The 25,936-nt window shown below is 43.1% G+C and overlaps 1 protein-coding gene across 3 annotated transcripts in view; it reads right to left on the bottom strand.

Annotated features, from left to right (window-relative positions):
- The window catches only part of NPAS2 (neuronal PAS domain protein 2), a 50,373-nt gene extending 29,315 nt beyond the window's left edge, over nt 1-21,058 (bottom strand). For all 3 annotated transcript variants that reach the window (XM_026853630.1, XM_026853619.1, XM_026853641.1), the window contains exons 1-6: nt 21,005-21,058; nt 15,641-15,789; nt 12,421-12,512; nt 9,079-9,168; nt 3,461-3,581; nt 2,338-2,451 (exon numbers count right to left, since the gene is read on the bottom strand). In XM_026853630.1, coding sequence (XP_026709431.1) covers nt 2,338-2,451; nt 3,461-3,581; nt 9,079-9,168; nt 12,421-12,512; nt 15,641-15,789; nt 21,005-21,036 — 598 coding nt within the window. In that variant the 5' untranslated portion in view covers nt 21,037-21,058. The remainder of the gene's footprint in view (nt 1-2,337; nt 2,452-3,460; nt 3,582-9,078; nt 9,169-12,420; nt 12,513-15,640; nt 15,790-21,004) is intronic.
- Nucleotides 21,059-25,936: the final 4,878 nt, after the last annotated feature.

Below are 25,936 nucleotides of genomic sequence, written 5' to 3' on the forward strand. Positions count from 1 at the left end.
CCCCCCTCCCCACCACTGTCTTTCTTGCCTGCTTGGCGTCACACCTGGAGGGGAGTTGGCTGGAGAACGAGTATTTATTTAATGGAAGAAGGGAGCAATTACTGGCAGGTCTGGCAGGTAGCAACCCTGGGGTGTGTGGGCTGGGGGGATGGTGCCCAATAATGGGGCACCCTGAGGTGTGGAGGGCCAAGCAGAGGTGGGAATGCAGCCCACCACTGTGCCCATCAGATGCTCAAAGGTGTCCGTGCTGCAAGTCCCCATGCCAAAGCACAGCTGCTCGCCCCCAGCTCCGGGGCTGGAAAGCTACCCAAAGGGGGGCTGCATTCACACAGTGCTTGCTTGATCTGATGCCCCCCATGCCTTGCTCAGGGTGCAGCTGGCTGACGTAAGAAGCCCAGTGGAGGTAATGACAGCCACTTCAGAGGTTTGCACCCTCCTCCAGCTGCTTTCTCTGTCCTTGGCCCAAGGTTATCAGCTCCCAAGCAGAGTTTGCTGCTGCTACATCGCAAGTCCAGTGCACTTGCTTTCACCTTTGCTGGGAGGTGGTTTTGTGGCTGGATTAGGAGCCGGGGTAGTGGGCAGAGGGGACCACGGGGAGCCAAGGGGGAGCAGTGCCGGGGATGCACTGTTGAAGCAAATATTTCTACCAGGCTCTGCACTGAACTGGGAAAAGTAAAGTCAGGATGGGCAAGCTGCCATTCTGCGATGGGGAGAGGGGAAGGGGGCCAGGAGGCACCATCTCACAGCGTGGGGGCAAGGGCCATCCCTTCATTATCTAGAATCTAGAATCATCCCATCATTAACTAGAGGGTCAGACTGCAGCAGAGACAGGAAGAAAGCAGAAGAGACAAAATAAAGTGGAAGACTTAGAAAAAGGTGGCACAAATTAGAAAAAATAAAAATATTGAAGTAGAAAGCATGTCCTACTTGAAAGCTGTAAGCTGGGGTCTTTGGAAAATGATTTTGTGTCTTCTGAAATCAATATGTTCCCATTTAGTTTATATGCATTAAGCTAGGGAAGATATCTGTAATTCAAGTTTTATCTTTCTTCTGAGAAATAGCCACTGATACAAATGCTGGGATATGAAATCCTTATGGGTAAGAGGGCAATATTAAGGTCATGCCAAAATAAAAGGCTGAAAATCCTTGAAGAAAATGGATCAGAAATTCCCCTGGTAGAAATGTATCTGTATGAGTCAGCACCTGAAATCCGGTTTCTGCTCTAGAAAACAGAACAGCTTGGTGTGTGCGTCTGTCAGGCAGCCGCATTTCACTTCATTCAAACTAGAAAGCATACAGGCAGCTACATTTTTTATACAAATAAAGCCTCAAATCAGATGGCACCAAACAAGAAATACATATCTCCATCCTGCATGCAGGTTTCTATTCTAGTCATGTGGAGCAAGAGCAGAAAGTTAAACGGGGACAGGGACAATTTTTTTTGCAGTGTGGCGTGCGGTTTTTGGAAAGCACGGTGGGGAATTTTTTTGCTGAGGATGACCTATTTGGAACAATACCAGCAACTTTGGAAATGCCACTCTGGAGTTCAATCAGGCAAGTAACTAAAGCAAACTTGGGCAGGCAGGAGAAGGAAAGTAATAAAAGAGTATTTCATTTCTGACAGTAATGGCTGTGCCCGTGGGGAACGGCTGAGGTGGAAATCTGCTCTTCATCCCTTGAAAGATGGTTTCCCTAGACTGACTGTGGTGCATCAGTGACTATGCTGACTGTATTTCTTTCCCTTTTTTGGGGAGGGGGGGGATTACTGGGTTCTGCAGTGCTGGAGAGGAATGTAAAATGGCAGCTGGAGAGGGAAGCTACTCTGATGCCAGCGGCAGGGGACCCCTCACTGCAGTGAAGGGCAGGGGGTGCATGCACTCAATTACGTGGTGCTGCTGCCTTTCCCCAAAATATTGCAGAGAAGAGCGAGAGGGCAGATTTGGCAGATTATCAGTTCAGGCACAGAATTTGTGTTTAGTGTAAGACAGCAGATAAAGTAGCAAGCTTATTATTTAGCTAATAGATAGTCTTAGCACACAGTATTAGTAAGCTCAAACAAACCCTCCTCTGAACCTGTTATTATTTGTAAACTTACCCAGAGTCCAGGATCACTGCTAACATATGAAGGGCAGTAACAAAAGCAACTAACCCAATTTCACTCTTCATAGGTATTCATCCAGCTATTGCAGATCAGCAGCGAGATCCATGTGAAGCAAAATTTACCCCATAATGTTAAAAATAGTCCTTTCAGTTGAAAGCCTGTCTTGTTCAATGGAGCAATACTTATATTTTATTTTACACAGCTGAAGTAACATTTATACAACAATTAAAGCTTACCATTGCTGTAAGACCGAAAATTTCCTACAAATTTTATGTATTCATATGTTGGAAATTCCTTTGGGTTCAAACTTCCTCTCAGAAGATGACAATAAAACTCTAGTTCATTGTCAGCTGGATTGTTAAAAGAAGAAGAAGAAGAAATAAATATACTATTTAAGCTAAACACAACCAATGGTGTCTTCCAACCCCAATCTTGCAACTGCCAGCACGAGAGCAGCTTGTTACCACTCAGAGTCCTATACACTGATGTGCTACACCTTGCAGGATCAAGGATCTGCAAGGTGTCGCCTTGCAGGGATGCAGGTTGTTCAGGGCTGTGCACAGGTCTGCCTGCAGCTCAGGGACAGCCTTCGAGACTAACTTACCCTTCTCTTACACCACCTTCATCGCAGGAGTTACACTGCCATAGCATCAGTGTAGCAAAGGAGAATTGGATCCTTCATTTATAGCTTTTTTTCTATTTAGGTTTTTCATAACTCACAGCTGTCCTACATCTTATGTTGGAAAACTATGCCTAATTACCTCAAAATATCTATTAAATTAACTTTGCCGTACTAGCTATCAGCTGCAAGTTTTGTATATACTATAGATTAAGCAGCTGTATGTCTTACATTATCGTGTGTTTTCTGGTTTACTATGTCTTACGTCCTAGAGTCAATAAGGGTGAGGTGAGTAAGTGTTTTTAAGAAAAACAATATTCAATCTGAAAAAGAATGACAATGATTTTACGGATACTTTTCAACTAAAATGCAAACCAAAGGTATGCGACATTAGCATATCTCTGAACAGCATCTTACTTGAACAGGCTGAAATATCAATTAAGATGTGATTTGTCTCAGGTGAACTCTCAGTTTCCATCAGCTAACCTATTTTCCTTAGCTGTCTCAAAAGATACAATATTTAATAATTAACATAACTGCAAGTAGTCTTAGCCTAGTAAAATAAAGGCAATGAGTTTCATTTAAAAGTAGAACCAAAGGGTCATTCCAGGTGGCAAGATCTTTTTAAAAGGCTATGAACCTAATTTTATATTGCACATCCCATTAAAAACTCTTCCTGGGAGACAATTTTTATCCTGCCCATGCTTTTTCATTTACTGGGGAAGATAAATAAAACTTACTTTTTAGGTAGTCCGATGAGGCAGAATCCGTCATAAGCATACAAGAAGATAACATCTTATAAATTTCTGAATGTTCTTGTTCTGGGAGGAAATTTAACAAATTCTGATCCAAGACATCACACTGTAAATAAAAAGAACCTTTGAGAAAAACAGAAATATCATGACAAGCAACACTTGCAAAGATGCACAGCAATGTGGATGCAAAGCCTGTGGAAGCTGACAGGAGTTTTCCCACTGATTTCCAGAGACTCCTGACGAAGCCTAAAACAGAGAGGAAACTTCTGGGCTTCACTGTGGGCTGGTTCTCAGCTTAATTCTCAGCACACAGAGATGCTTCTCTAATGTTTCTCAGAGACCACCGAATGCATCTGATCTGCCCATACAATTAAATGAAAAGATCTGGGAGTGAGTGAGCTGAAAAATGGGTGCCTGGCTCCCCGTACTGCTCACCAGCTCCATGCACAGGCCTGCTGTGGACCACTGGAGCTTGCTCTATCCCTGGCAAACCCCAACTAGTGGGAACAGTGGGGCTGGGAGTCACCCTGGACCACCAGCCCCAAGAGCTTGGGTCAGTCCCCGATCCAGCCCCTCCCTGGGGGGGCCCCCTCAGCTCCTGGGAAGTACTTTTGGGGCAGCAGCCGTTTCACCTCCCTTCCTGCATCCTGGCTGGTGAGAGCAGGGGGAAGGGGACTCCCCTGTCTGGACATCACTTTGCAGCAACAGTAGTTAGTCCTCAGGGAGGGGGACTTCACGGCACAAGCCTTCTAGCCAGACATGGGCTGAATGTCCAGGTGTCTCCAGCCCCAGGGTCAGCTGGCACGAACCTGAAATTCATCCAAAATCTAGGTACTGAGATTTGAGAATGGAAAGAGGAGATGGATTTGTGCAAAAGGCCATGACTGGCCCAGTCTGGAGAAGACAGTCTGTCACAGGCTTGCTAAAAGGAATGTCTCACTGTGTTCAGCGTGGTGACTAACTTAACACTAGAAGACCGTATCTGAAAGGAAGTCCTGAGATAAGTGACCCCCTAATGGCACTGACTTACATCTATCCCACTTGAGACTACCTTGGGCTGAGCTGGCACACTGACACAGCTTTGTGTGTCGTCAGAGCAGCTGCTATGAGACTGTATAGTCGTGTTGAAAATATGTTTGCCCTGCATGAGACTGCCAAGTTATTAATCATCATCATTTATTTATGTATTTACGTAAGATTGCACTTTGGTTTCCCTCTGCTTTCTACCCATGCCTGCTGTTCTGTGTGGAATTCCTGTTTAGAATAGTGAAAGGCATTGAGCATACTTTGAAAATCAGAGTGCTATGCTTTATACACTTATCTTGATGCAGTAATATTTAGATTATTCAGTTATAAGTATTTATTACATGTGCTCATTACTTGAATATCCCTTTTGTGAAGACTACTTGAAAACTATTTTTGCGACTTTAGTGTATACCTTATTAATATGCATCCTACTGATACAGTATGTGATTAAGTTTATATATATGTGTAAGTATATATACAATGTGTATATATTTATTTTCTATACATACACATTATATTTATATTTACACAAAATAGACTATATTTTTCATGTAATTTTGGGCATATGAAGAAAGAGCACCTGACAGGAAGCTGCAGTGGTGAGTCCTGTTCAAAGCTTAAGATAAAATCTCAGAAAAGTAATTTTTCCTTCTCATTCCCCTTCTACCTGTAAATGGTAGATAATGATACTTATCCACCAGTTTCACATAAGTCTCATGGAGGTTAATTAATCTCCCATGCACTCAGCAGTAACTGTAGAAGGACTAGATGTGAGCTGTTACCGCTTCTTAAACTTACAATTGCTTCTTCAGTGACCTGAGGATGCACCACCTTTTGTCTCCATACTGTGACCAAGCTCTGATTCAAAACCTATTATCAGTTCTACAGTGTCGTTTCTGTTTAAGGGGATAGCTGCAGAGGCCTGCAGCTACACCTACAGTTGGAGTTGCAAGAGCCTTTTGTTCCACACGCCCCTCAAAGCAACCTCCTGCTCTGAGCACCAGCTATTCATTGATTTGTAAGTCCTGGCATTTATATTTTTGCTGCCATCATGTACCATATCCGGAATTTAATGTTTGGTTTGCATCTTTACTGTTATGAAATACTAACTTCTTTTAAGTGAGTTTGAAAAAAATAATGAGGTATCTACTTCTTACTGTGTTTCACAACTCTTGCCTCCTGCAGAGCATAGGCACACCTGTAAAGCACTGCACGGAACAGAATTTCTGTATCTTGTATGTATCAAGACTCCAACAATGTTCTTGAATTGACATGTCAATCAAGAATATATTGACAGGTCAAAGAGAAGGAAGCAAATATTATATGGTCTCGCTGGAGCTGTAGGAAATGCCAGGCAGGCTATTCAGAGCTAACTCTGCACCAGAACCAAAGAGCAGGCATCCAGCGCCATGGCTGAAAAGTGACCAGAGATGGACAAAATTTGATCACCACAGAGAAAAATGTATCAGTTTGAGGAAAATGGTTTGCAGCTTTGTCTAATTATTCTAATTATTCTGCAGCGGGCAGTTCTGCCCTGCTGGCAGACACAGCTACAAAATATTGCTGAATGAGACAGGCAAAGTAGATAAAAGATAAATTACAGTGACTGTGAGTAAAGTGGTTAGATGAACTACATTAATGCATATTTATGCTGCTAAGCTTGGAATCTACTCTGCACCTTGGAATCTGTGGATCCTGCTAACAGAAACATCTGAATATTTACCCCTGATAGCTATGGCAGGCAAAGAAACAACAGCTTTGCATACATGGATGCTGGTCCATTCTAAAAACAATACACACTAAATTTACCCTAAGTTCTGCAGTCATTTGATATATAGCTTAAATATCTGTGCAGTTTCAACAAAATACCTGTACTCCAAAATGGAGCTCCACCTTTTCATTGCTTTTTGGAGAGGCCAATAGGAAATTTGATTAATTATTCCTGCTGCGGGGAAAAAAAGCAGGGAACAAGCAACCTGGTCACTACAGGAATGGGAATGTGAAAGGCTGCTAACAAGACAGGCTTCTTTCACATCAGCCCAAAAAAAATCAAGATAACTCTGCTCTCAAGTGCTGGGATTTGGCCCCTACATCAATCTGTATATCCTGCACAGGGTAGTCTACTGCTACTCTGTTAATGGCAACATGGCATGCAAAACTTCTGCACACTATAAGGTGCTATGTCCTGGATTTTTCCCCCCTGACATTTAACCTAAGTGCCCAATACACCAGAGCAGCTGCCTGATCTTCAGAACTGGGTAGCCCCTGGGGAGAAAGAGCCCCCACAGCAGAAGCTCATCCCTGCCAGGGACCTCCTGCCTCTGCACAGCCACCTCCTCTCCAACCCTCGATGAGCCACGCGTGGGCAGGCGCCAAGCGTGAACCCCTCAGCTACGGGACTAAATCTGGGTGAGATGGACTCCACTCTCCCAGTCCGTGACCAGATACAGCAACTTCTGCCCGAGTCTGTGGACAGGCAATGTCCATGAGAAAGCTGCATCTCCTCCTGTCGGTCGGAAACAGTCACTCTGCTGCTGTGTTTAACTGTTTCACTCAACAAAGGAGCCAAGAAGGGACAGGGAGGACCCTCCTCTAGAGACTGCATAGTCTTGGGGTCATAGTGTACCATCCGACTGGCAAATGTTATGAGTTGTGACCAGGTTCCAGGACTTATCTTCGCAACTACAGTCAATCTTACCATGTGAGCTAAACCTCTCTTTATAACAACCAACCCTAGGAGTATCCTCCAGATGTTGTAATAACAAACTATTTAGAATTACAACAGAGGAAGTTTGTCTTTGAAAATGCTCCATAGAACTTAGGGAAGCTGTATTAAAGAGAATTGGATATATTTACTCTCAGCACCAGAGTCTTTCATGATTTTAATGAAAGAAAATACATCAGATTTCTTGATAGGGGCCCTCAGAGAGCCCTGCTCTGCATTCTGCCCAGTTTTGCTTTCCTTTCAGTGCTCAAAGCAGAAGATTTGCAGAGAATTTTTTTTTCCCTGCAGTCAGAGGAGGAAGAATTGGTATTTTGTCCCTCAAACAGTGACTGACTTTAATTTACAAGTAGATCCTGAAGGTAAGCAAAATAAGCCACATAGATTTTCCAGATAGCACTCTGATCAGTTTTAAAACTTAAAAAGACATATGGAAAGGGCAGCATGGGACTAAAATGCCCAATATGCACCTAACTGAACACTCAGTTGGGCTCCTGCCCATGGCTGTAGAGATTTCCCAACCTCAGGCAGGCAGAAGCCTTAATTGCTTGGTCAGCTGCAGTTTCTGGGATGCGCATTTCAGATCTCACACGATTTGAAATGTGTCTTCCTGAAGAGCAATACTTTCCTACAGCAGATCTACTGTCTCCATTAAGAATAGGTATTTGGAAGGGATAGAAAAGAAACCCCCAAACCATGAAAGACAAGGAAATTCCATTGAAATCAGTAAGTGTATGAAGACCCTACAGCATGCATGCAGGACAGGGCTCTCGCTGAAATGAAGGCAAATGTCAGAAGACAGTCAACTACTGGTTTTCTCAACTGTTGAAGATTAAAGAAAAATCAAATAGGTAGATTTAGTTCGATCTGTTGTTGCATAGCAATATTCCTGCATTTACCAGGAGCCTTTCATCAGGTTCCTTTCATCTCAGAAGGAAATAATTTTTGTTCATGTTACAGCAAGGTAGTGTGTGTGAAATACATCTGTCTGAGTGGAAAACATAACACGCATTTGGCGAAAAAGTAAATGAGAGAAAAAGAATTGTAATTTTCCTAAGAACATGGCAGGGGGTGTGGTACAATAATGATCTGGCAGCTATTTTTTTCTCCTGGGCATATATTTATTTGAGACCAAGCTACTAAAATGAGTGTGATGATTAATCCTTAATTATTGTGCCATTTCTCCTAGAGCAGCCTTGGCAACAGGAGCAGGGTTCAGAGTGGTCCCTCTCCCCTGCTCCTCCAGCCCAAGTGAGCGCACAGACAAGTGTCTCCCACAGCAAGACCCAGCAGCCCGCTGATAAAACAGGCCCTATGTGCTGAATCCAAGCACCGAGCATCGGGTCCACCAGCACCTCCCAGGAGTGGGGTGTGCTCCTCTCGGGAAAGCACAGCTGAGCTGCAGGGACAGCTCGGCAGCAGCCCCCAGCTAATTCTGAATTCAATGGGGTTTTTGTCGTTTACCTCCCTGGGAGCAGAATAAGGTCCTTAACAAGTTCCTCGATGGGCTGCCAGTGGCACTGGTGCTATTCTCTGCTAGCTTAGAAATCAGAGATGGAAAAGATCAGCCAGGTCACCCTGTCCCTTCCCTGACCAGAGTATTCCTGCAGAGCTTTTTCCATTCAAGCTGAAGTGCCTCATAGCAACAAAAACCTGAAGGGTATGAATCAGGTAGAGAGAGAACAGAGCTGATCAACAGCAGCTGCCAGCATAGCACAGGGACAAAACCCCTCACCTCATTTGCAGGAGAACACACACCCTTCCTTCCCTGCCCCTGCTCTTTACGCCTGGTTCTAAAAATGCAGGGCCTGATCCTGCAATGTGTAGTAGAAAAGCCAATGCCAGAATTACTCACCGGTAAATGCCCTAGAAGAGGTGTGATGCTGTCAGACACATAAATGATGCTTCCACCTGTGGTTACTGCTATAATGAATCCATCTAATGCCTAAGGAAAACAGACAAGTGGAGAGTGCTTTAATGGGAACAAGTGGTGTAAATAGGACATCCCATCGTGTGTTGATCAAAACAGTTTGACTTCAGCACCATATTGTTATTGAGTTGTAGGAACGTTATCTCAAGTTGCAGAACAGTAATTCTCTGATTTTACAGTCTGATTTAACTTCTACAACACTCTTTGTAGTCTAGTAAAACCTACTATTGAAGCAACAAAGGGCTCACAGGAACATTTCATGTCTCAGTTTTTAAATTAATCACACATTTTAATAATTCAAAATGACTAAGACTGGATCCCTTGGAAGTTATTAAAATGAACATTTGAGCTCTGTGTAAATATCAAAGGACGATGAAAGGATGCGGTCCTATCTGAAAATGGTACTTCTCTGCAAACCCCATAAATCTCAGTTTGTATTAATGTAACGTTGTATATTACTGGGCTTTCATGTAAGTAAAAGCAATGCAAATGATCAAATAATCCTTAGCCTGAGTTTTAATTGAGTGATTTATTTTAAAGGTCATGATATTAGATTACTCATTCCAAGAAAAATGCATCCTTCTGCAATTTCTTCCTTTGGTCCCACCTTGTGGTAAATCCCTTCACTCCTAGGGCTGAAGGGGAATGTCAACCTTATCCCCATCCTCTCAACAGGAGCAATTTCACCTTCAAAATCAGTTTCTTCTTTAGTCTAAGATGCAAAGTTTTGAGCTAAATGTTGTTCAAACTTAAATCTAAGTAGATTTCCAGATCTAAAACAACCTATTGTGAGCAGATTCCCTCCCCAAATTAAGACTCAAAAGTAAGTGTTCAGAGACTATATTAAAACCTCCGTATTGTAATTAGGGAGTCATTGGTGAAGCTCTCAATGCCTTCAAGTGAATCATGTCTGGGTCCCTTCTGTCAGTTCACTGGTGATCTGGAGTCAATATTGCCTGCAGTAGTTGAGCAGTATGGGCACTGCAAGCATGACTAAATCAGAGCAGAGTTCAACTGTACTCCAGAGGCAATACCTGTTCCGGAGGCAGGTGTACTGCAAACAGCCTGATCAAGGTGCCATGGCATCGCAAAACTTTACTGCAAACCCAGGCATGCCTCCAAGCCAGACTAGTGGTTGATCCTGTGAGTCGCAGAGCATCCTTCCCCGCCCCCTCCACCCCTCTGACTTCAATAAGGGAAAGAATTCTGAGAGCACTGGAAAATGCTAATTGTTTTTTAAAAAAAGAGGAAAACACAAAGCCTTGAATAAAGACACAAACATATGTTCCTTTTTCCAGAGAATGCAGAGCACCCACAACTATTTAAGTCAATGGGAATCTGCTGGTGCTACAATCCTTTGAAAAGCAGGTCAATAACTTATACCCCAGTAGAAAAGCGTGCGTTTAGCATCTCTGAAAACCCTCCAGCTGCTGTAGTTAGTTTGATTTTGTTAATCTAAGTGCAGAGAATATGTTTTTCTTTAGTGTAGTACATTCAAGCTGTTTTCTAAAAAAGCATGATAGCTGTTAACCCATAGAAGAGAGCAGTGGTTTTACAAGACAGCTGGATTGTGCATGTTACTATGGTGAAGGTTGTTGGGTTTTTTTAAAATCAAGTCTTTATTTCATATCCAATGCAAATTATACAAAGTGACTCACATCAGAATTCTGTGGTAAAATCAAGTTAATGTATGCATACATAATTCGATTTTTATTTACTTGCAACTGGTCCTACCAACATTAAGAGGGCATAGCCCTCTTCAAAGATTTCACTACTGAAACAGTCCTAGATGGACAAACTTATGTAATTTGATGATAGCCTTTTCAATGGGGTAAGAAAAGGCCATTTTCAGGAAAGCTGATGTATTATCACAGTCAATTATGCTCTGATTCTTTTAAATCAGTGCTTGAAAAAACACTCCCCATCTTTTAACAACAGGACAGGAAAAACTTCAAGCAGTCTTGTCCAAATGTTAATAAAATAAGATTAGTAGAAAGGCAAAAAAGCAGAGAATGATGAACAGCTGGCTCAACAGGACATCCCAATACTCAGTGTTATCTTGAAGGGCGTAGAAAATCACAGTAGCAAGAAGGTGATTTATAAGCTGGGAAACTAAAAGCAATTGCTTTAATCTAAAATTGTGTGGCATATAAGTAGAACCAACAAAGGCTCAGCCAGTCAAGACAACTGCCAATTTATTGCTATCTGAGGGAAATATTTCAATGCAGACTGGAGTAATGTACATTATGTTCCTGTGCACTGAGATGGGAATGGGTGGTTGTCAGTGGGAAGCAAAGCGTCTCATAACACTGGACCAGGGGACTCTCTTCACAACAAACTGCATGGCCAAGGGATCTCCAGACCCTGGGGGCGAGCAACTTGCCCTGGCTTCATGCCACCCCTTGGTGGGTCAAGCTGCTCCCCAGCATTGTTCTCTGCCCTCTGCCAGAGCCTGCATTATGCCCCACATTCACATCATTTGTGGGAGGAGGAGAAGCTTTCAAAGGACACTGCATGGCCATACAATCTCCACATGCTTAGTATGGGAGAAGATCCTTAATAAAGAGGGTTCTAGCTGTTACTGAGAGAAGAAAATACATTTTAACAGCTCATTTGCATTTCATCTCGAACCTACATAAATGCCATTGAGTCACCTCCCTTCAAATCCCAGCTAGTGTTAAAAGCACCTATGGTATAATTTAAAGGTAATTTAAAAACTATCACTGCAAAATAACCCTGCTCCCTGTTAGAATAAAAAGTGTTTGATAAGGGCCTTGAAAATCATTAGAGTGGAAGTATTAACTGTATCAAACCAAGAGGAGTTGTCAGGTTTTATCTGCTTGTACAGCACCTAGCACTAGAGGGACGCGACACTTGCTTTTTAGGTGCCAGTCTTGCATAAATATTAGGTAATAATAATGTCTTCCAAGAACTCGAGAAAAACTACTGTGTGTCCTTTTCCTCACCTCTGTTTGTAAAAATGAAATGTAATCTGTGATTTGAATCTCTCCCCTGGATTGCATTTCTTAAGAGTCCCTGTGCAGCTTTGCAGGCTGCGGCAGCATGGTGCAATGGCACCATCGAGAGTGAAAAGCAACACATATGGGGACTCTAATCCCTCGCCCCAGTGACAGCTCTGTTTGATGGTCAAAGACAGCAGTACCTGAAACCTCCTCTTTTGGAACTGCAGATGACATTTTATTCTAGATGCATGGGCATTTCCATGATCGCTAGTCAAAATTAGGAAATGTATATATGCGTGTTCACCTCTAACATCAGCTGCGTGAATTCTTCGTTGCTGAGAAATGAAGGCTTCCAGTCCTGCTGAATTTCAGAAATCTCCGTCTGTGCTGAGACTTCTAGACAAATAAAACATTTCAATGTTTTAAATTCAAAGAAATTTGTATCTTGCAAGACTATATATGAGTTGCTATTAAAAGACAGAAATCATCTTTATATTCAAAGAATGCAGTTTTCAAGCATGAGTTTTGCATACAGAGACAGTAACAACTATCTAAACTGGGCCTGATCCTGCAATGTTTTCCTCATTTTTAACTCAGCTCAACTTGAACTGACTTTAGTGGGAGCCTGTATTCACATAGCCATTGGCCTCAATCAGCATTACTTAGGTATTGATCAAAAGATAAAACCACTTTGCATGAAATTAAAATCAAGGCAAGGATTAGCATATGTCAAATTGATATTTACAATTTACAGCTTCAAAACTGGGGTGCCAGAGAGCTAGGGTTCAGCCTACAGCTTGTATGCCAAATTCGGAGCAGCAAAAAAACTCCTTCAGAGGAGCCCCAAAGGGCTGTGACCCCACACAGCAGTTATTGCTCCGTTCTCCAAAATGTGAGTGAAACGTAAGCATTTGCACCAGCCTTACACTGGAGCACTGGCATCTCATCCCAAATCCTGCTCAGAGAGGAGGGTCTTCTGCACTGTCAGCCTGTGAGGATGACTGCTGTGTGAGACACCAGGGGGGTTTTGCACCACTGTTGGCGAAGCCTGGCCCTGCAGCAGCCTGAGGATGCTCACTGCCCAAGGGCTTTCCATGGATGGGTGCAGGGACACCGGAGTAACAAGTCACATCTTCGCACTGAAACTGGGGACCATATTGGGGGTAGCTGGGTGTACTGTGCTGGGTCGTTTCCTTCCAAAAGCAGCCACTCATGTTAGCTCTACCTGAGTCAGACAGGGTTATGGGGGATAGATCTTATAGTTTAGAGAGACTTGAGCTGGTTTTGTTTGCTGCTCGCTCTGCTTGTCTGAGTGCTCCCTCATTCAGTTCTAGTAGTGAGGGGATGCTGAGCGCAGCCTGTCTTCTCCTTCCAGTGCTGCTTCCTAATTAATCCTACTGATTAAGACTTCTAGAGCATGTAATACCCAACACCCCCTATTTGGAGCACATAGGCAAACTGGCCAGAGAAATGCAAATGGCTAAATGATATTAAAGACAGTAAATTTATACCAGTGCCTGTGCATATTGTCGCCTAGAAAGAAATCAAAGCCTCTGTTCAGGCTTTATTAGTGGAGATGCAGCTGTCTGCTTCTACCAGCTTATTCGACTCGCTTTCTGCACTGCTGGGGGCTGTGACTGATAGCGTGGCGGCTCTCCACAGCCCCCACAGTCTTACACGGAGGTTTAAAAACCAGACTAAGGAAAAAGATCAGCCTGATTTTTATTATATAGTTTCAGAATATAGGAAACTTTCAGCAGATCCATAGCTTGGAAAAGCTGACACACACAAAACAGTGACTGTTAAAATTACTTGAGATTTGGGAGATTCTGTGGATTATAAAGAAGGATGCTGTTTATGAAGATAAAAATCTGAAAATTGACCTCCTCCTCCATTATAATTAAAATCTTTGTTTAGTCTACTAAATGAATACCATTGAATAAACCAGATCCAGCAAAGTATGCTGCTGATAATAAACATTTTTAAATGCTGATGCTTTGTATTATATTGTGTGACTACTAATCTAGTTTAAAAATAGATAACACTCACTTTTTTTAGCAAGTGCACAAAAACCAGTCACAGTTTGACCCAATTGCTGTGGAAGGATTTGTGACTCTTAGCTTTCTTTTACCTAGTTGTTCTTCCAGATATGAAGTGCCTTTTGGAGCAAATTATTTGGGCTATCAGCTACACTTATCTCCACTTATTCAAATCTCATGTGATTGTTCTTTGCTTGGCTTTATAATTGAGCATATTCACATCTTCCTTTACTCTGCCTTGGGCAGCTAAAGAAAAAGTTATTACTGTCATTATTTAATAGGTATATACAATTATTAAACTTTGAGATGTCCTAGTCATGCCCTCCTGTATGAAATCATCTTGTCTGTGGCAAAAATTCATCTAAGGAGAAACTGTGCTTTAACAACAGAGCCACTATAATTATTTCCTCAATAAATTTGACATTTGTGACTCTGTTATGTTGGGAGTCATGATATAAGAGTTTTTATGATCTTTTCCATTTCACCCAGAGCTCTCCAGGGAACACAGGTGGGAGGTGCTGGAGGAGCACAGGCAACACAGGTGATGCGGTACATCAGCTCATGAGAGCCCTTTTTGCTTTGTGGGACCAGGGACAGCCCCCCACAGTCACTCACTGAAGCCTCTTCCTCACAGAGGCAGAGCAAGAGAGCCCCATTTTAAACCAGTGCTCTGATTTATAAGGGAGAAGGGTTTCAGTTGTCCACTGCTGGTGGATGTCCATGCCTGCAGTGCATGCCCCTCTCATCGACTGGAAACTAGACCAACCAGAATAGATCAGCAGGGTCAGGAATCTCCTCTGTCCTCTGTGAGGGCACATGTCTAAGGGACTTAACTGTCACTACTGTGTGAATTTTAAAAAATAAACTCCTGGCTTTCCAAGGCTGAACTTTACTATTGCAACTGCATGTTCTGCAAATGTGATGTAGCTTCTGCTTGTGCAAACTGGGTGAAGCATGCCAGCTATCTGTGGGTGCAATTTGCCGAAACTGACTTAAAAACTTGGGGCTTTTTCTGGTCTGAGTTTTCTGCTCACTGTGAAAAACGGAGTCCTACACAGTCCATGGAGGAGCAGGGGACGGAACAGATTGCTTCCCTTCATTTTTCTGCAGAGAAGCTTTGTTCTTCTGCTCAGAATATTGCAGATTTCAAGGAAGGGAATACTCCCTCTGGCCCCAAATCTCTCTTGTTCAAAGCATCCCTCTTCTTCACAGGTGCTGCAGGGCACTGCTGTTTGCCTTCCCTCAGTTCCTGACATTTGTCCCCTTGTCTAGCAGGTTGAGAGTCACCCTCAACTAAAGAGCAGCCAAGGAGATGGATTTGGGCAGCACAGTGCCTGGAAATGATCTTTTTTGATGAGATAGGAAAAACCCCACCTTTATTTTGGCACTTTTAGACCCCTTGAGCAATTCTGATAATCACTGAAGGAAACAGGACATTGTAGTAACTGTCTGGCAATGTGCATGAAGAGCTGCAATAAATCTTACCATTGTGTTTCTGCAGAAAGCCAATGACTTTTTCCAGCACAGTAGTTTTGTCCATTTTGCGGGTGTTGCCTGGAAGCATGGAGCTGAGTTCTTTGATGAGAACATTGAACTGATCGCGCCTCTTCTTCTCAGACTTGTTACGCGAAGCCCTGTAGACAGGGGGAAAAAAAGCATGAGCAGATCAGGAGGAAAAATCATCATGTACCTCTTCTGTGCAGTGTATACACATGGAAATTAGATGCCTGTGTGCCTCAGCATGCGAAGATTGACACTGGCCTCCAGCAAAGCTGCAGAGACAAGTAGGAGGCGACTGTTCCTATCTCCTGCTCTTGTCTTTGGGCCCCCTTTAGAGTCCAGCGGGGAGATGGAGGCTCTGCTTGACCCTCTGTGCTGCCTCTACGCATTCCAGTCAAGTCTATCAGGTCAGCATTAAGCCTGTAGGTGAAGGAGCTCTGTCCATCTCCTTGGCATGTACAGGATCTTGAAAGTTCATGCAGCCTCTGAGAAGGCGCTCAGAGCAAGAAGAAATAGGAATACTGTGACAGCAGTAAATCATTCATAAAGGAGAAGAGTGGGGACTGGTAAAACTATGGGTCATACCCATCTGTGCAGTCTTAACAGGAGAGAGGGACCCCAGCCCTGCAGCTCAGCCACTGCACTGGAGCTGGAGCCACCTAGAGGGACCTGCCTGCTTTGGTCACAGGTCCTCTGGCCACCTCCAAGCTAGCCTACAGAGAGGAATCTGACTTCCAACCATTAAGGGACCTGAGTAGATGTTGCTGCAGCTCCCATCTAGTTCATATGCCACCTAGTTCAGTCTCCTTTCCAAGGTGACAAGGGCGAAAAGGAGGGAGGACAACAGCATGTCTCATCCCAGCATGGACCAGGTCTCAGACTGGGATGCATTCCTGGACCTTGGGGTGCAGAAGTGCTATCAGGGGTCTGCTGCTTGCCCCTAATCTCTGTGTGCCACTGGACAAATCATTTAAGGTCACGGTGCCCCAACTCTTTAGGTGTAAAACAGGGACTCTGCAGTTTTCTTTGCCAGTCTTGTCTGTTTAGCTTGCAGACCCCTCAGAAAGAGACTGTTTCTGCTGCTGTGTTGGAAGAGCTCATAGGAAGAAAGGACCTGATTTCATTTGGGGTATTTTGGCACCATCATAATACTGTCATTAAGGCTGTTGATAATCTTTCCAGCATGTGCACTTCATTTTTTAAAAAAAAATTTATATGTCAATCTATACACAAGCAAGTGTTTTCCGAATTGTTCTCACAAATGCTACAATGATTCTACTTGAAGGCTATCACCTAGACTTCTGTAGCCATGTGAAAATAGAAATAAATATAACCCAAAAGGTTTGTTTGTTCTTCTGAAAGGTCCTCAAGCAGACAAGATTTGCCTTGTTAATTACGTAAATATCTAAAAATCTGGTTACATGTAGACAGGGAAGAAAAGCCAAGAGGCCGGTTCTCACTTGGAGTTTCTCCATCCCAACTAATTCTGTTGTACCTCATGAACAGCTCTGGATGCACACTGCTGAAAATCAAAGCAAAATTTAGCCCAGCATCTACATCCGCCCCCCAAGGACCAGGACAACAATAAACATTTTCAGCAGAGAAATCACTGCAGAGCTTCTGGATGTTACTACTGACAGAGGGGTAATTTTTGTTTGTCTTGCTCTCAACCCTGAACACACTTGGAGATATACTGGATAGAAGCCAACACTTGATTCTTTTACAGCTTTGAACACAAGAGATTGGGTGGATACTGCCTGACTGATTTCAGCCTGTTCTTATTACAGTGCAAAAGGCTGTCAGAACAAGATGTGAAAAGCTCCAGCCTTATCCTATTTCTGTACAGTTCAAGGGGACATTAAGAACATCAACATTTTACTTCCTCATAATTCAATCCTTGGTTCATTTTAAGCTCAAAGGGTCTTGATCGCCCTGAAATTAAAATAAAACACCAACTGTCTATAGGGAAAGTGTTGCTTTTTCCAAAAAAAATTAAAGATGCCTTGATAGAAATACAAAGAATCTATTTTTAACACTTGACATTTTATTCACAAAGGAAATATAAAAACTCCTCTAGTGGAAATAACTCTACCAAGATCTGGATCGATGATCACAGTAAAATCTTAAAAAGGGAAAAAAAATGAGAAAACCCCCACAATTAGGTCGTTTAAACTATCCCTGCACAGTTGTAAATGCTTTGTTCAGTCCAGTTGTAAATGTTTTAAATAATGCAGTTTTCATCACTTCCTTTGGAAGATTATTCCCTAGACTTGCTTATTTCACTGCTAGGGCATATCATTTACAGTAAGCCAAAACAGTCTCTGTCTTAATTCCAAATTATTCATCCCAGTTCTCCTCCCTCCTCACTACTCCAAAAAATTACAGCATATCCATGGGGAAGAAGGAGACACAGTATGAATAAAATCCGGATTTTGAGTGAATACAGCTAAAGGCAATGCAGGACAGCTTGAATTCAGAAATACCAAAACCACCCATTTAAAATGTGTTCTAAATAGCCATTTTCATTCTCTTACATATCTGCTTCTTATTGTCTTAAAGAAAAACTGATATTTGCTGACTAGTAGCCATTACATATTGCTGAATTACAATGAAATGTGACTTTACACTAAATTTCAGATTTCTTTTGGCTGTCCAGTGGAATACACCATATATGTATCAAAGCAAGTAACTGTACTGCATACCTTCATTCAGATTCTTAAATTTACTTTTTACTTGAGTGGAAAATGGCAGGTGATAGTCCTTATTTATTAAGCACTTAAGCTGGTTTTGTCTGCAATTTGGAATTCAATTGAGTTGCAAAAAAAATATTTTACAATAATTTACTATTAAAGCAAGCTAAAAGAAAAGCAGAGAAAAAAGTGCACAAAGCATGCTTTTGTTTAAAATTAATAAATCTATAAGACAAAGTAAGACTCGTCTAGCATCAAAGAATTGAAAATTAAATGATGGTTTTTGATCTCCAGAAGATCAGAAGACCTCAAAGAGGTCTTCGATGCTCCCAAGTGTGGTGCCATTGTATCCATATTTTAGTCCTCAGGTCTTTGGAGTGAAGTAGTGCCTTAGGCAGTCAGAGGATGCAGAATGGGGTTCAAAATAACCAATGTCCTGAAGGAAGAGCTATACATCTTGGCCAAACAGTAAACACCTGACACAGAGCTGGGAGTGCAGGTGCCTCTCCTTGGGAGAGGATGGATCCTTTTCTCATGTCTGTATCATACAACTTGTATGTGCCTAATAAATTGCAGCAAATAGTAAATGGTGTGTGTGTATGTGTTTCTAACCTGAGAAACCTAGCTCAAAGCTTGGGTCCATCCCCAAAGAGTTAGATCCAGAAATTTCCAGTCCCACCTACTTTTAACAGCAAATGAAAGAAGAGAACAATTTTCTGGTTTTGGTTTGTTTTTTTTTTTCCCCTCTCGCATTTCTCAGCACTGAGGAACCTGGTCCTCTCACTAAATAGAAAAAAACAAAGAAAGTGTTTCCTCTGCAGCACAGGACAGATGACAGTCCTTAGTTTTCAAGACACAGAAGCTAAATGTTTGGCCAATGGCTTCTCCCAAGTTTGACTCTCTTTAAAGCTTTGGAAGAAAATCTGTAGCTTTTAAATGAATCTGGATGGCTTTGGTATACTGTAGTAACTTCAGACTTCCACGAAGCCTCTCATGATTTCAAACTTAATTTCAAATTTAGATTTATTTCTAAACAGCAATTTCCTTTTTGCATTTTCAGAGGGGTTTTTTTTATCCACCTTGATAGAGGCCTGCCCCAGGGTATGACAAAAATTCCCTCCAGGAACAAACGGCATGAATACCATACCAGATGGTGACTGCAATCGCTTGATAGCGAGGATACGTGCTACCCTATTTTTGTCCTATATGCATTCATTTAATGCATTTGGGTTTTTTTTAAACAATTAGCACACAAACATCTTTAAGATAATCAGGCCGTAAGGCGATACACAGTGGGCTCCCTACCCCTGTTCCCCTCTTCCCTGCTCTCGGAGCTCTGGGGAAGTGTGAGCTACCCCTCCCGCTGTGCTACGCCCTCTCCAAAGAGCCACCTCTTTGCTGTGTGAGGTGGTGGTGGGAGCCATCCCTTCCCTGAATCCACCTCCTCTCCTGGCCCCAGGTGCCTGCCTGCCTGGCAGATGGCCGGGCAGAGCTGCCTGCAGAGCCGTACCCCGTGTTGGTCCTCTCCTGGGCACAAAGTCCCCCGTGAGGAGCGGCAGCAGGGAGGCTCCAGGGGCTGGCGGGCACCAGGCCTTGGTGGGCCACCGCTCTCAGGCCTGAGGGGAGGCAGTTAGGTCAGCGCTTTGCTCCCGGTGGCGATGGCTGAGTCTCCTGCAGCCTGAGCATGCACATGTTCCGAGCAGGGAGCAAAGGGGAACAGTTGAGCTCGGTTGCAGCCTGTGCTGACCTATATTGGTGAGAAAAAGCTGCGGGGAGGAAAGAAGCGGAGAAGGAATCAAAAGAGATGAAACTGGATCAACTAGTTGTGCCTGGACTGAAAATACTCTCATTAGAGGGAACCAAAGGGAAAAATATGGGCAACCCATGGCTCCCTCTAAAGCAATTAAACTGTGGGCTGCAGTATGGTTAATACATCCAAAAAAATAAAAAAAAAAAACAAAACCCCACCTCAAATGCTTCCAAACAGCTTTTCTGCAGATGCCAGTTAGATCTGACAGTTATTAAGAGTTTTATTGCCACAGGTCTTCTGCCTTGAAACACACCCTTTCCCTCCCCACAAAGTGTTCACAACAATTTCCCGCCAACTGGGGCCTGATGGAGTGCAGAATGTATGTAAATAAAGGTTTGTGCCAGTTTAGGACTGACACAACACTTTTTGTGGTCTTTCTCTGATCTGACAGCAACTTTTGGGTGTTTTCATTACTGTGAGACAGGCATTGCTGGATAAATGTCCATGGTAATAGGGACCTCACTTTTTAAGTTATTTTTCTTTTGCAAAATGTTTTTTTGTAAAAAGCCCACATTTTTATATACCGGGGAAGCTCAGATGATGTGTTATAGTGGAAGGAATAGGTTGTTGGTTCTTCAGTTCTTGTGTTCTGCAGTAATGTGAAGAAAATAATCAATGCCTTGGCTTTTCTGACATTTTCCACAGGAAACATTGCTGTGTTATTTTCTCCTTACAGCATAGCAAATAATAGGAATCTGTGAGATGTCAGTTTTTCCGGTTGTGCTTGGCTGTTATTTTACTCTTGCTCTCTCTGATTAATTGATTATAGATAAAACAGCTTCTGCAGCAACAAACAGCATCAAGCTCATCACAAGTTAAACAGAGAGTTATAAAAGAAAAAGCTCTCACCTCTTTGCCCTGTCTTTCTCATCTTCATCCATTAGATTGTCTAAGCAGTTTTTTCTGTTGAAAGAATGCAAGAATCATTACATACTGTCATTTTTTTTTGTTAGCTCTACTTGCACGTTAATCTGAGAGTCGCTCTATTCTCGTTTTAATAACAGAGTGATGATATCCAGGTCAGGTAAATGTGTCAGCAGTGCTTTATGCCACAGTCGATTTTAGGAAACATCCATTGTGGATAATGTTATTCCTGAGTGTCATACTATCCTTAAGGGTTCCAGCCAGGGATCAAGGCTCCCAGGCACGGAACATGGAGCGACATGAGACATGGTGCGTCCGCATAGTATAAGAAGAGACACTTCTTGGGGGATTATTTTCATGTGGAGGTTACTCTCTGCAAACTTGCAGGCTGGATGAACCCTGGGGTCTACCCAAGTTGAAAAAGCATTTTCAGCACTGCCACATTCCCCCCAAAACCATCCCCAGTGCATGAGCTGGCATCACCAATGCCTCTGACTTCTCAGGTGGAGCTTCCTACTGGGAGACTCTTCGTCCTCCTCAGTGGGCCCTGACCTGAAGTCAAAAGAGACAGTAATACCTTTACTGAATTAAACCCCAAATTCAAAATGTCCTCATAAATCCCACTACCTAAGCCACACTGGGAAAAAACCCTCCTATAGCCTAGACAGACAGCCTGCCTGGCAGTGCTGGCACCCAGTGTGGGGACTGCACCATCCCCATCACTCTTTTTGCTAATCTTCACCAAAATATTGTGACATGACATCAGGTTTATAGTCCAATTGCTCCAGCAGTTTGAGCTGTAAGGAGAAAGTACTCCGAGCACAAGATGTGTTCATAAAGCCACAGAGCAAAAGGGGGTAAACTGGGTAAATTAAGTAAATTTCTGTAGGGAAGGCAAAGGGAACAATACAAGAGCAGCCCAGCTGAAGGCTGAGATCCTCAGAAACACTTGTCACCAGCTCACTGTCCACCCTCCTTTGCTCTGTGGCCTTATGAGAAGGTGACGTTTGAGCCGTAACCACTTCAGCCTGAGGAGGAAGCTCTGTGCTGCTGCAGCCTCTCATGGCACCTTGTGCCCATGTCAGGCACACAAGCTGTGTGCTGTTGCATCCCACACAAATATTTTCTGAAACAGCAGCACAATGCCGCTACAAGCCCTGGATATTGTCAAAGCATCATTTTCAAAGCAGCGGTGTAATGACAGGCAATGATAACACTCGCTTTCAAAAATCAATGTTTCTCATTTAATGAGTTCTCAACATGTAAGACATGAATAAAATTGGAGAGGTGGAGGAGGGAAGTTAATTGCTAGGCATTATTTAAGCCCATGGTATTTTCCACATATGAGTCACACATAAATTTGCTTGTTTAAAGAACATTTTATGAAAAAAACAGGAGTGAAAACTTATTGATAGTAAGAACAGTGGATAAATTCCCTCCTTCTGTTGCTAGTTCTCTTACAGCAATTTTCCACTGTCTCATTACTCAACAGTTACCTAAGGACATAAAACTACCCTGTAATTTTTTATCAGATATTAAGAGTATTGAGGAATTAAAGCCACAGGTCACTGATTGGAGGGTAAAGGTACTACTTCATGGCATTCAGCTTGTTGATAGAAGAGCATAAATAGGAAATACGAAGGCCGAGGGAGTGGCTTTTTAAGTAATAACTGTCAAATTTAAGTTGCTGAATTCTGTTATATGGAACAAAATAACAAATAATCCCATATAGTTTTTAGATGTTTTTTCAGATATTTACTTGGCCTTGCAAAACAGCCAAGTCGGCCATGTCACAATCCATATTTTAGACTAAGAAGATGTATAGACCCAGTTAAATTTTATTTATCAGTGTTTTACAAATACTTTAGGTGGCTATTTGTCCAGTCCCAGAATCAGACTCCTAGCCCAACAAATGTGTTTTCACATAATTCAGGGTAAATTATGGTGACAAATTTCAGGGGGTTTTGTTGTTATTTGCTCACATATTGCAACCAGAATGGTCACCTATGTTATTCAAGAATAAAGAAGGCATCAGTAATATGGCAAGGGTTAGAATTTAGGGGTTTGATGTCTTTCTTTGCTAGGTTTTTGCTCAAAATGCTCTGTTGCATGCACCCTTGTTGAACCTAGGGTACAACAAACAAAATGGGGCAGTGCCAGCAGAAGTCATTTTCTCGGAATCCCTGTAGGTCTTCCTCTGCTGAACCAAGGCCTCCTCTGGTTTTAACAGATTCCCAGTAGAAAGCAGAAATATGAGGATGAAAAATCTGTGGCTTTGAGGAAGGATGGGGGTGGATGGGGCAGTCATCAGTGCTGCTCAACCCCAGCTGTTTTAGAGAGGCACAATGTACCTAATGGAAAGGGACTTTCTACAGCTGTACCCTATAAACTGTCAAGGAATTACACTGCTGGGAAGCCTCTACCCTTATGAGAGAGCAACAGGTCTAACTGGTCTGTTCTGCCAAGGATTTGGCTAGATCTGTAAAGCAATTCATGGCCAGCTTCCAGTAAACAAGGTTTCTCACTGACTGACATGAAATTCTGGACCTGCTGTGCTGTTGCTAGTGTTAGACAATATCTAATTGTCATTTTGCTTCTGTTTGCTCACACAGCAAAATCTCCAGAGCATCATCAGCATTGCTAACAGTGTTTGCCAGTACATATGTACCATATGAAATGAAAATTGTTCTCAATAAAATAGATATGGCAGAGTATACAACTGCTGTGAACATTACTGCCATCCCTCTCCGGAGCCACACCAGATGCTGACTTACATCTGGAGCAGAAACCCATGGCATAGAGCTTAGGTATATGCTTAGTGCAACCTGCTTGCTTTACATTTTCCTCCCAGTCCCTCAGCTGGGAGGGTCCCAAATAGCAAACTGGAAACCTACTCTCTCATCCCCATCAGTGCCTGGTTTCGGAGGCAATTCTGCCTTGTTGCAGTGACAGAGGCAGGCAGTAAATGCCATGGCTCTGTGACACGTTTCCCCTGCAAAGAGGCGACATAAAAAAACCCAAGTGGCACAAGGATTTCTCAACATTTGAATAATCCTTTCATGCTAACAAAGAGAATTTGGAAACCTATGGGTAACGACACCACATGATGTAACTCCTGCTGATGGAGTATCTAACAGTGACAGTTACATTTGGAGCTTCATTAGTATCATCAACAAGGAGTGAAGATGCTATCACTCAAAAAGATGGCAACCACCTGGAATAAGGAAAAAGCTCACATACTCCTATCAGGGTGGTACTCAGACAGATACACAGAAAGACTCACACCCACAATGGGCACAAGTGGCATTTTGGAAACAAAAGACTGGTTATAACCATGTACCCCTGGCTTAGTTATCAGATGGAGAATTACAGCACAAACATCCCCCCCCACATTCATTCATACAACGGATAGTTGCTCAGAAAAGAAGTAATTCAGGCAGAGTGCCAGCTCGCTCCAGGGACTCTCCAGAAGAAAGGTTGCACATGTTTATTTTGATACATTCTATTCCCAGTGGACACAGAACTTGCACTGTAAAATTCATCTGGCACTGATCACCTTATCCTGCACTAGAAACATGTTTTTTAGCAAGTTAAACTACTACTCTTGTGTGTGGGTGAGATTGGTTTCTCTCTTTCCTGCCCTACTGCTCATAAGGATATGCTACAAAATGACTGACACTCAAATATAAGTAATCAGCTGTTGATTTCCCACTAAATTGCCACGTGGCCAGCTAATCTCAGTTCCTACAAATCAGCCTGACATTTAACAAGAATTTTTAATCATATTTGTTTAACTCAGCTGAATTAAATCAGCGGCATAAATGTCTTTTAGAGGTCCTGGGATGTACCTGGAGGAGTGTGGTGAGAAATCACAGTGCTTGTGTTCTTCTGTCCCTGTGGGGCCAGCTGGAGGGAAAGACAGGGCTTTTCTTCCTCTTCCGTCTCCAGCATGGTGGGGTGTCTGCCTCCACCACCCCACAGGCCCGTGTGGGGTATTCAGCCACTTGTCCTGTGTAAGGCATGCTCAGTCCTGAGGACAGGGGTGCTGCCTGACATATCCTGGTGTTGCTTCCCACCTGCCACAGGTATAGGTGAGGCCTCCCTTGGATCTCACCCTCAGACCACATAGGATGATGGTACAATACCACTATCCTAAGTAAAGAATGATGTTGCACTTGGAGAACAATCTTCTCACAGACAGGGGATGGGCAAGGGTTGTATAGCAAATTGGGACACTGGAAAGAAACATCTTGAACTACCTTCTGGCTTCTGGGCAGATCCTCCCCAAAAACTGTTATCTTTGTGACCAGGAAAGAAAAAGAGCAACAGGGTAGAGCTGCTCCCGTGCCTTCCAGACACATCACTCAGCCTCCAGTGCCCATCTCTGCTGAGCATTACTTCTGCAAGATGCTGAACGCTGCCTCAACTGAGAGTTAGTCTCTGGTTCCCTCTTTGAAGGGGAGGAAAGAGGCTGTTAGCAAAGAGCTCAGCGTTATAAAAGAGGTGCATAGGTGTGTTCAGTGGTTCAGGATTTAAAGGCCAGATCCACCCATGCACAACATCCCATGCATAGTGAGCGGGAAGAAGGCATCATCAAAGGGAAGTAAAGGCTCTGGGCGTGAGCCAGGGGAGACAGTTTCTGGCCACCCACTATCATAGGAGACAGTGTGACTGGGTCTCTGCGCTGGCACTGCTGCCAGATCACCCTGCCTGGGGGTGATGGACAAGGTCTGATGGGCACTGTGGTTGGATAATGGCATTGTCCCACGGATGCTCCACAGCATGGGTTAGACAGGTACTTGCCCACACTGGGGAGCACTGCTGTGGCTCGGTACTAGCAGCTGTACCCCCTTCTTCTCAGCTAAGGCAAAGCTCCGAAATGAAGTAAACCACACTAACAAGAAAAGTATTTCCCTT

The sequence above is a fragment of the Athene cunicularia genome (assembly GCF_003259725.1).
Source record: "Athene cunicularia isolate RWA chromosome 1 unlocalized genomic scaffold, athCun1 chr1_part1, whole genome shotgun sequence".
NCBI classification, from domain to species: domain Eukaryota; kingdom Metazoa; phylum Chordata; class Aves; order Strigiformes; family Strigidae; genus Athene; species Athene cunicularia.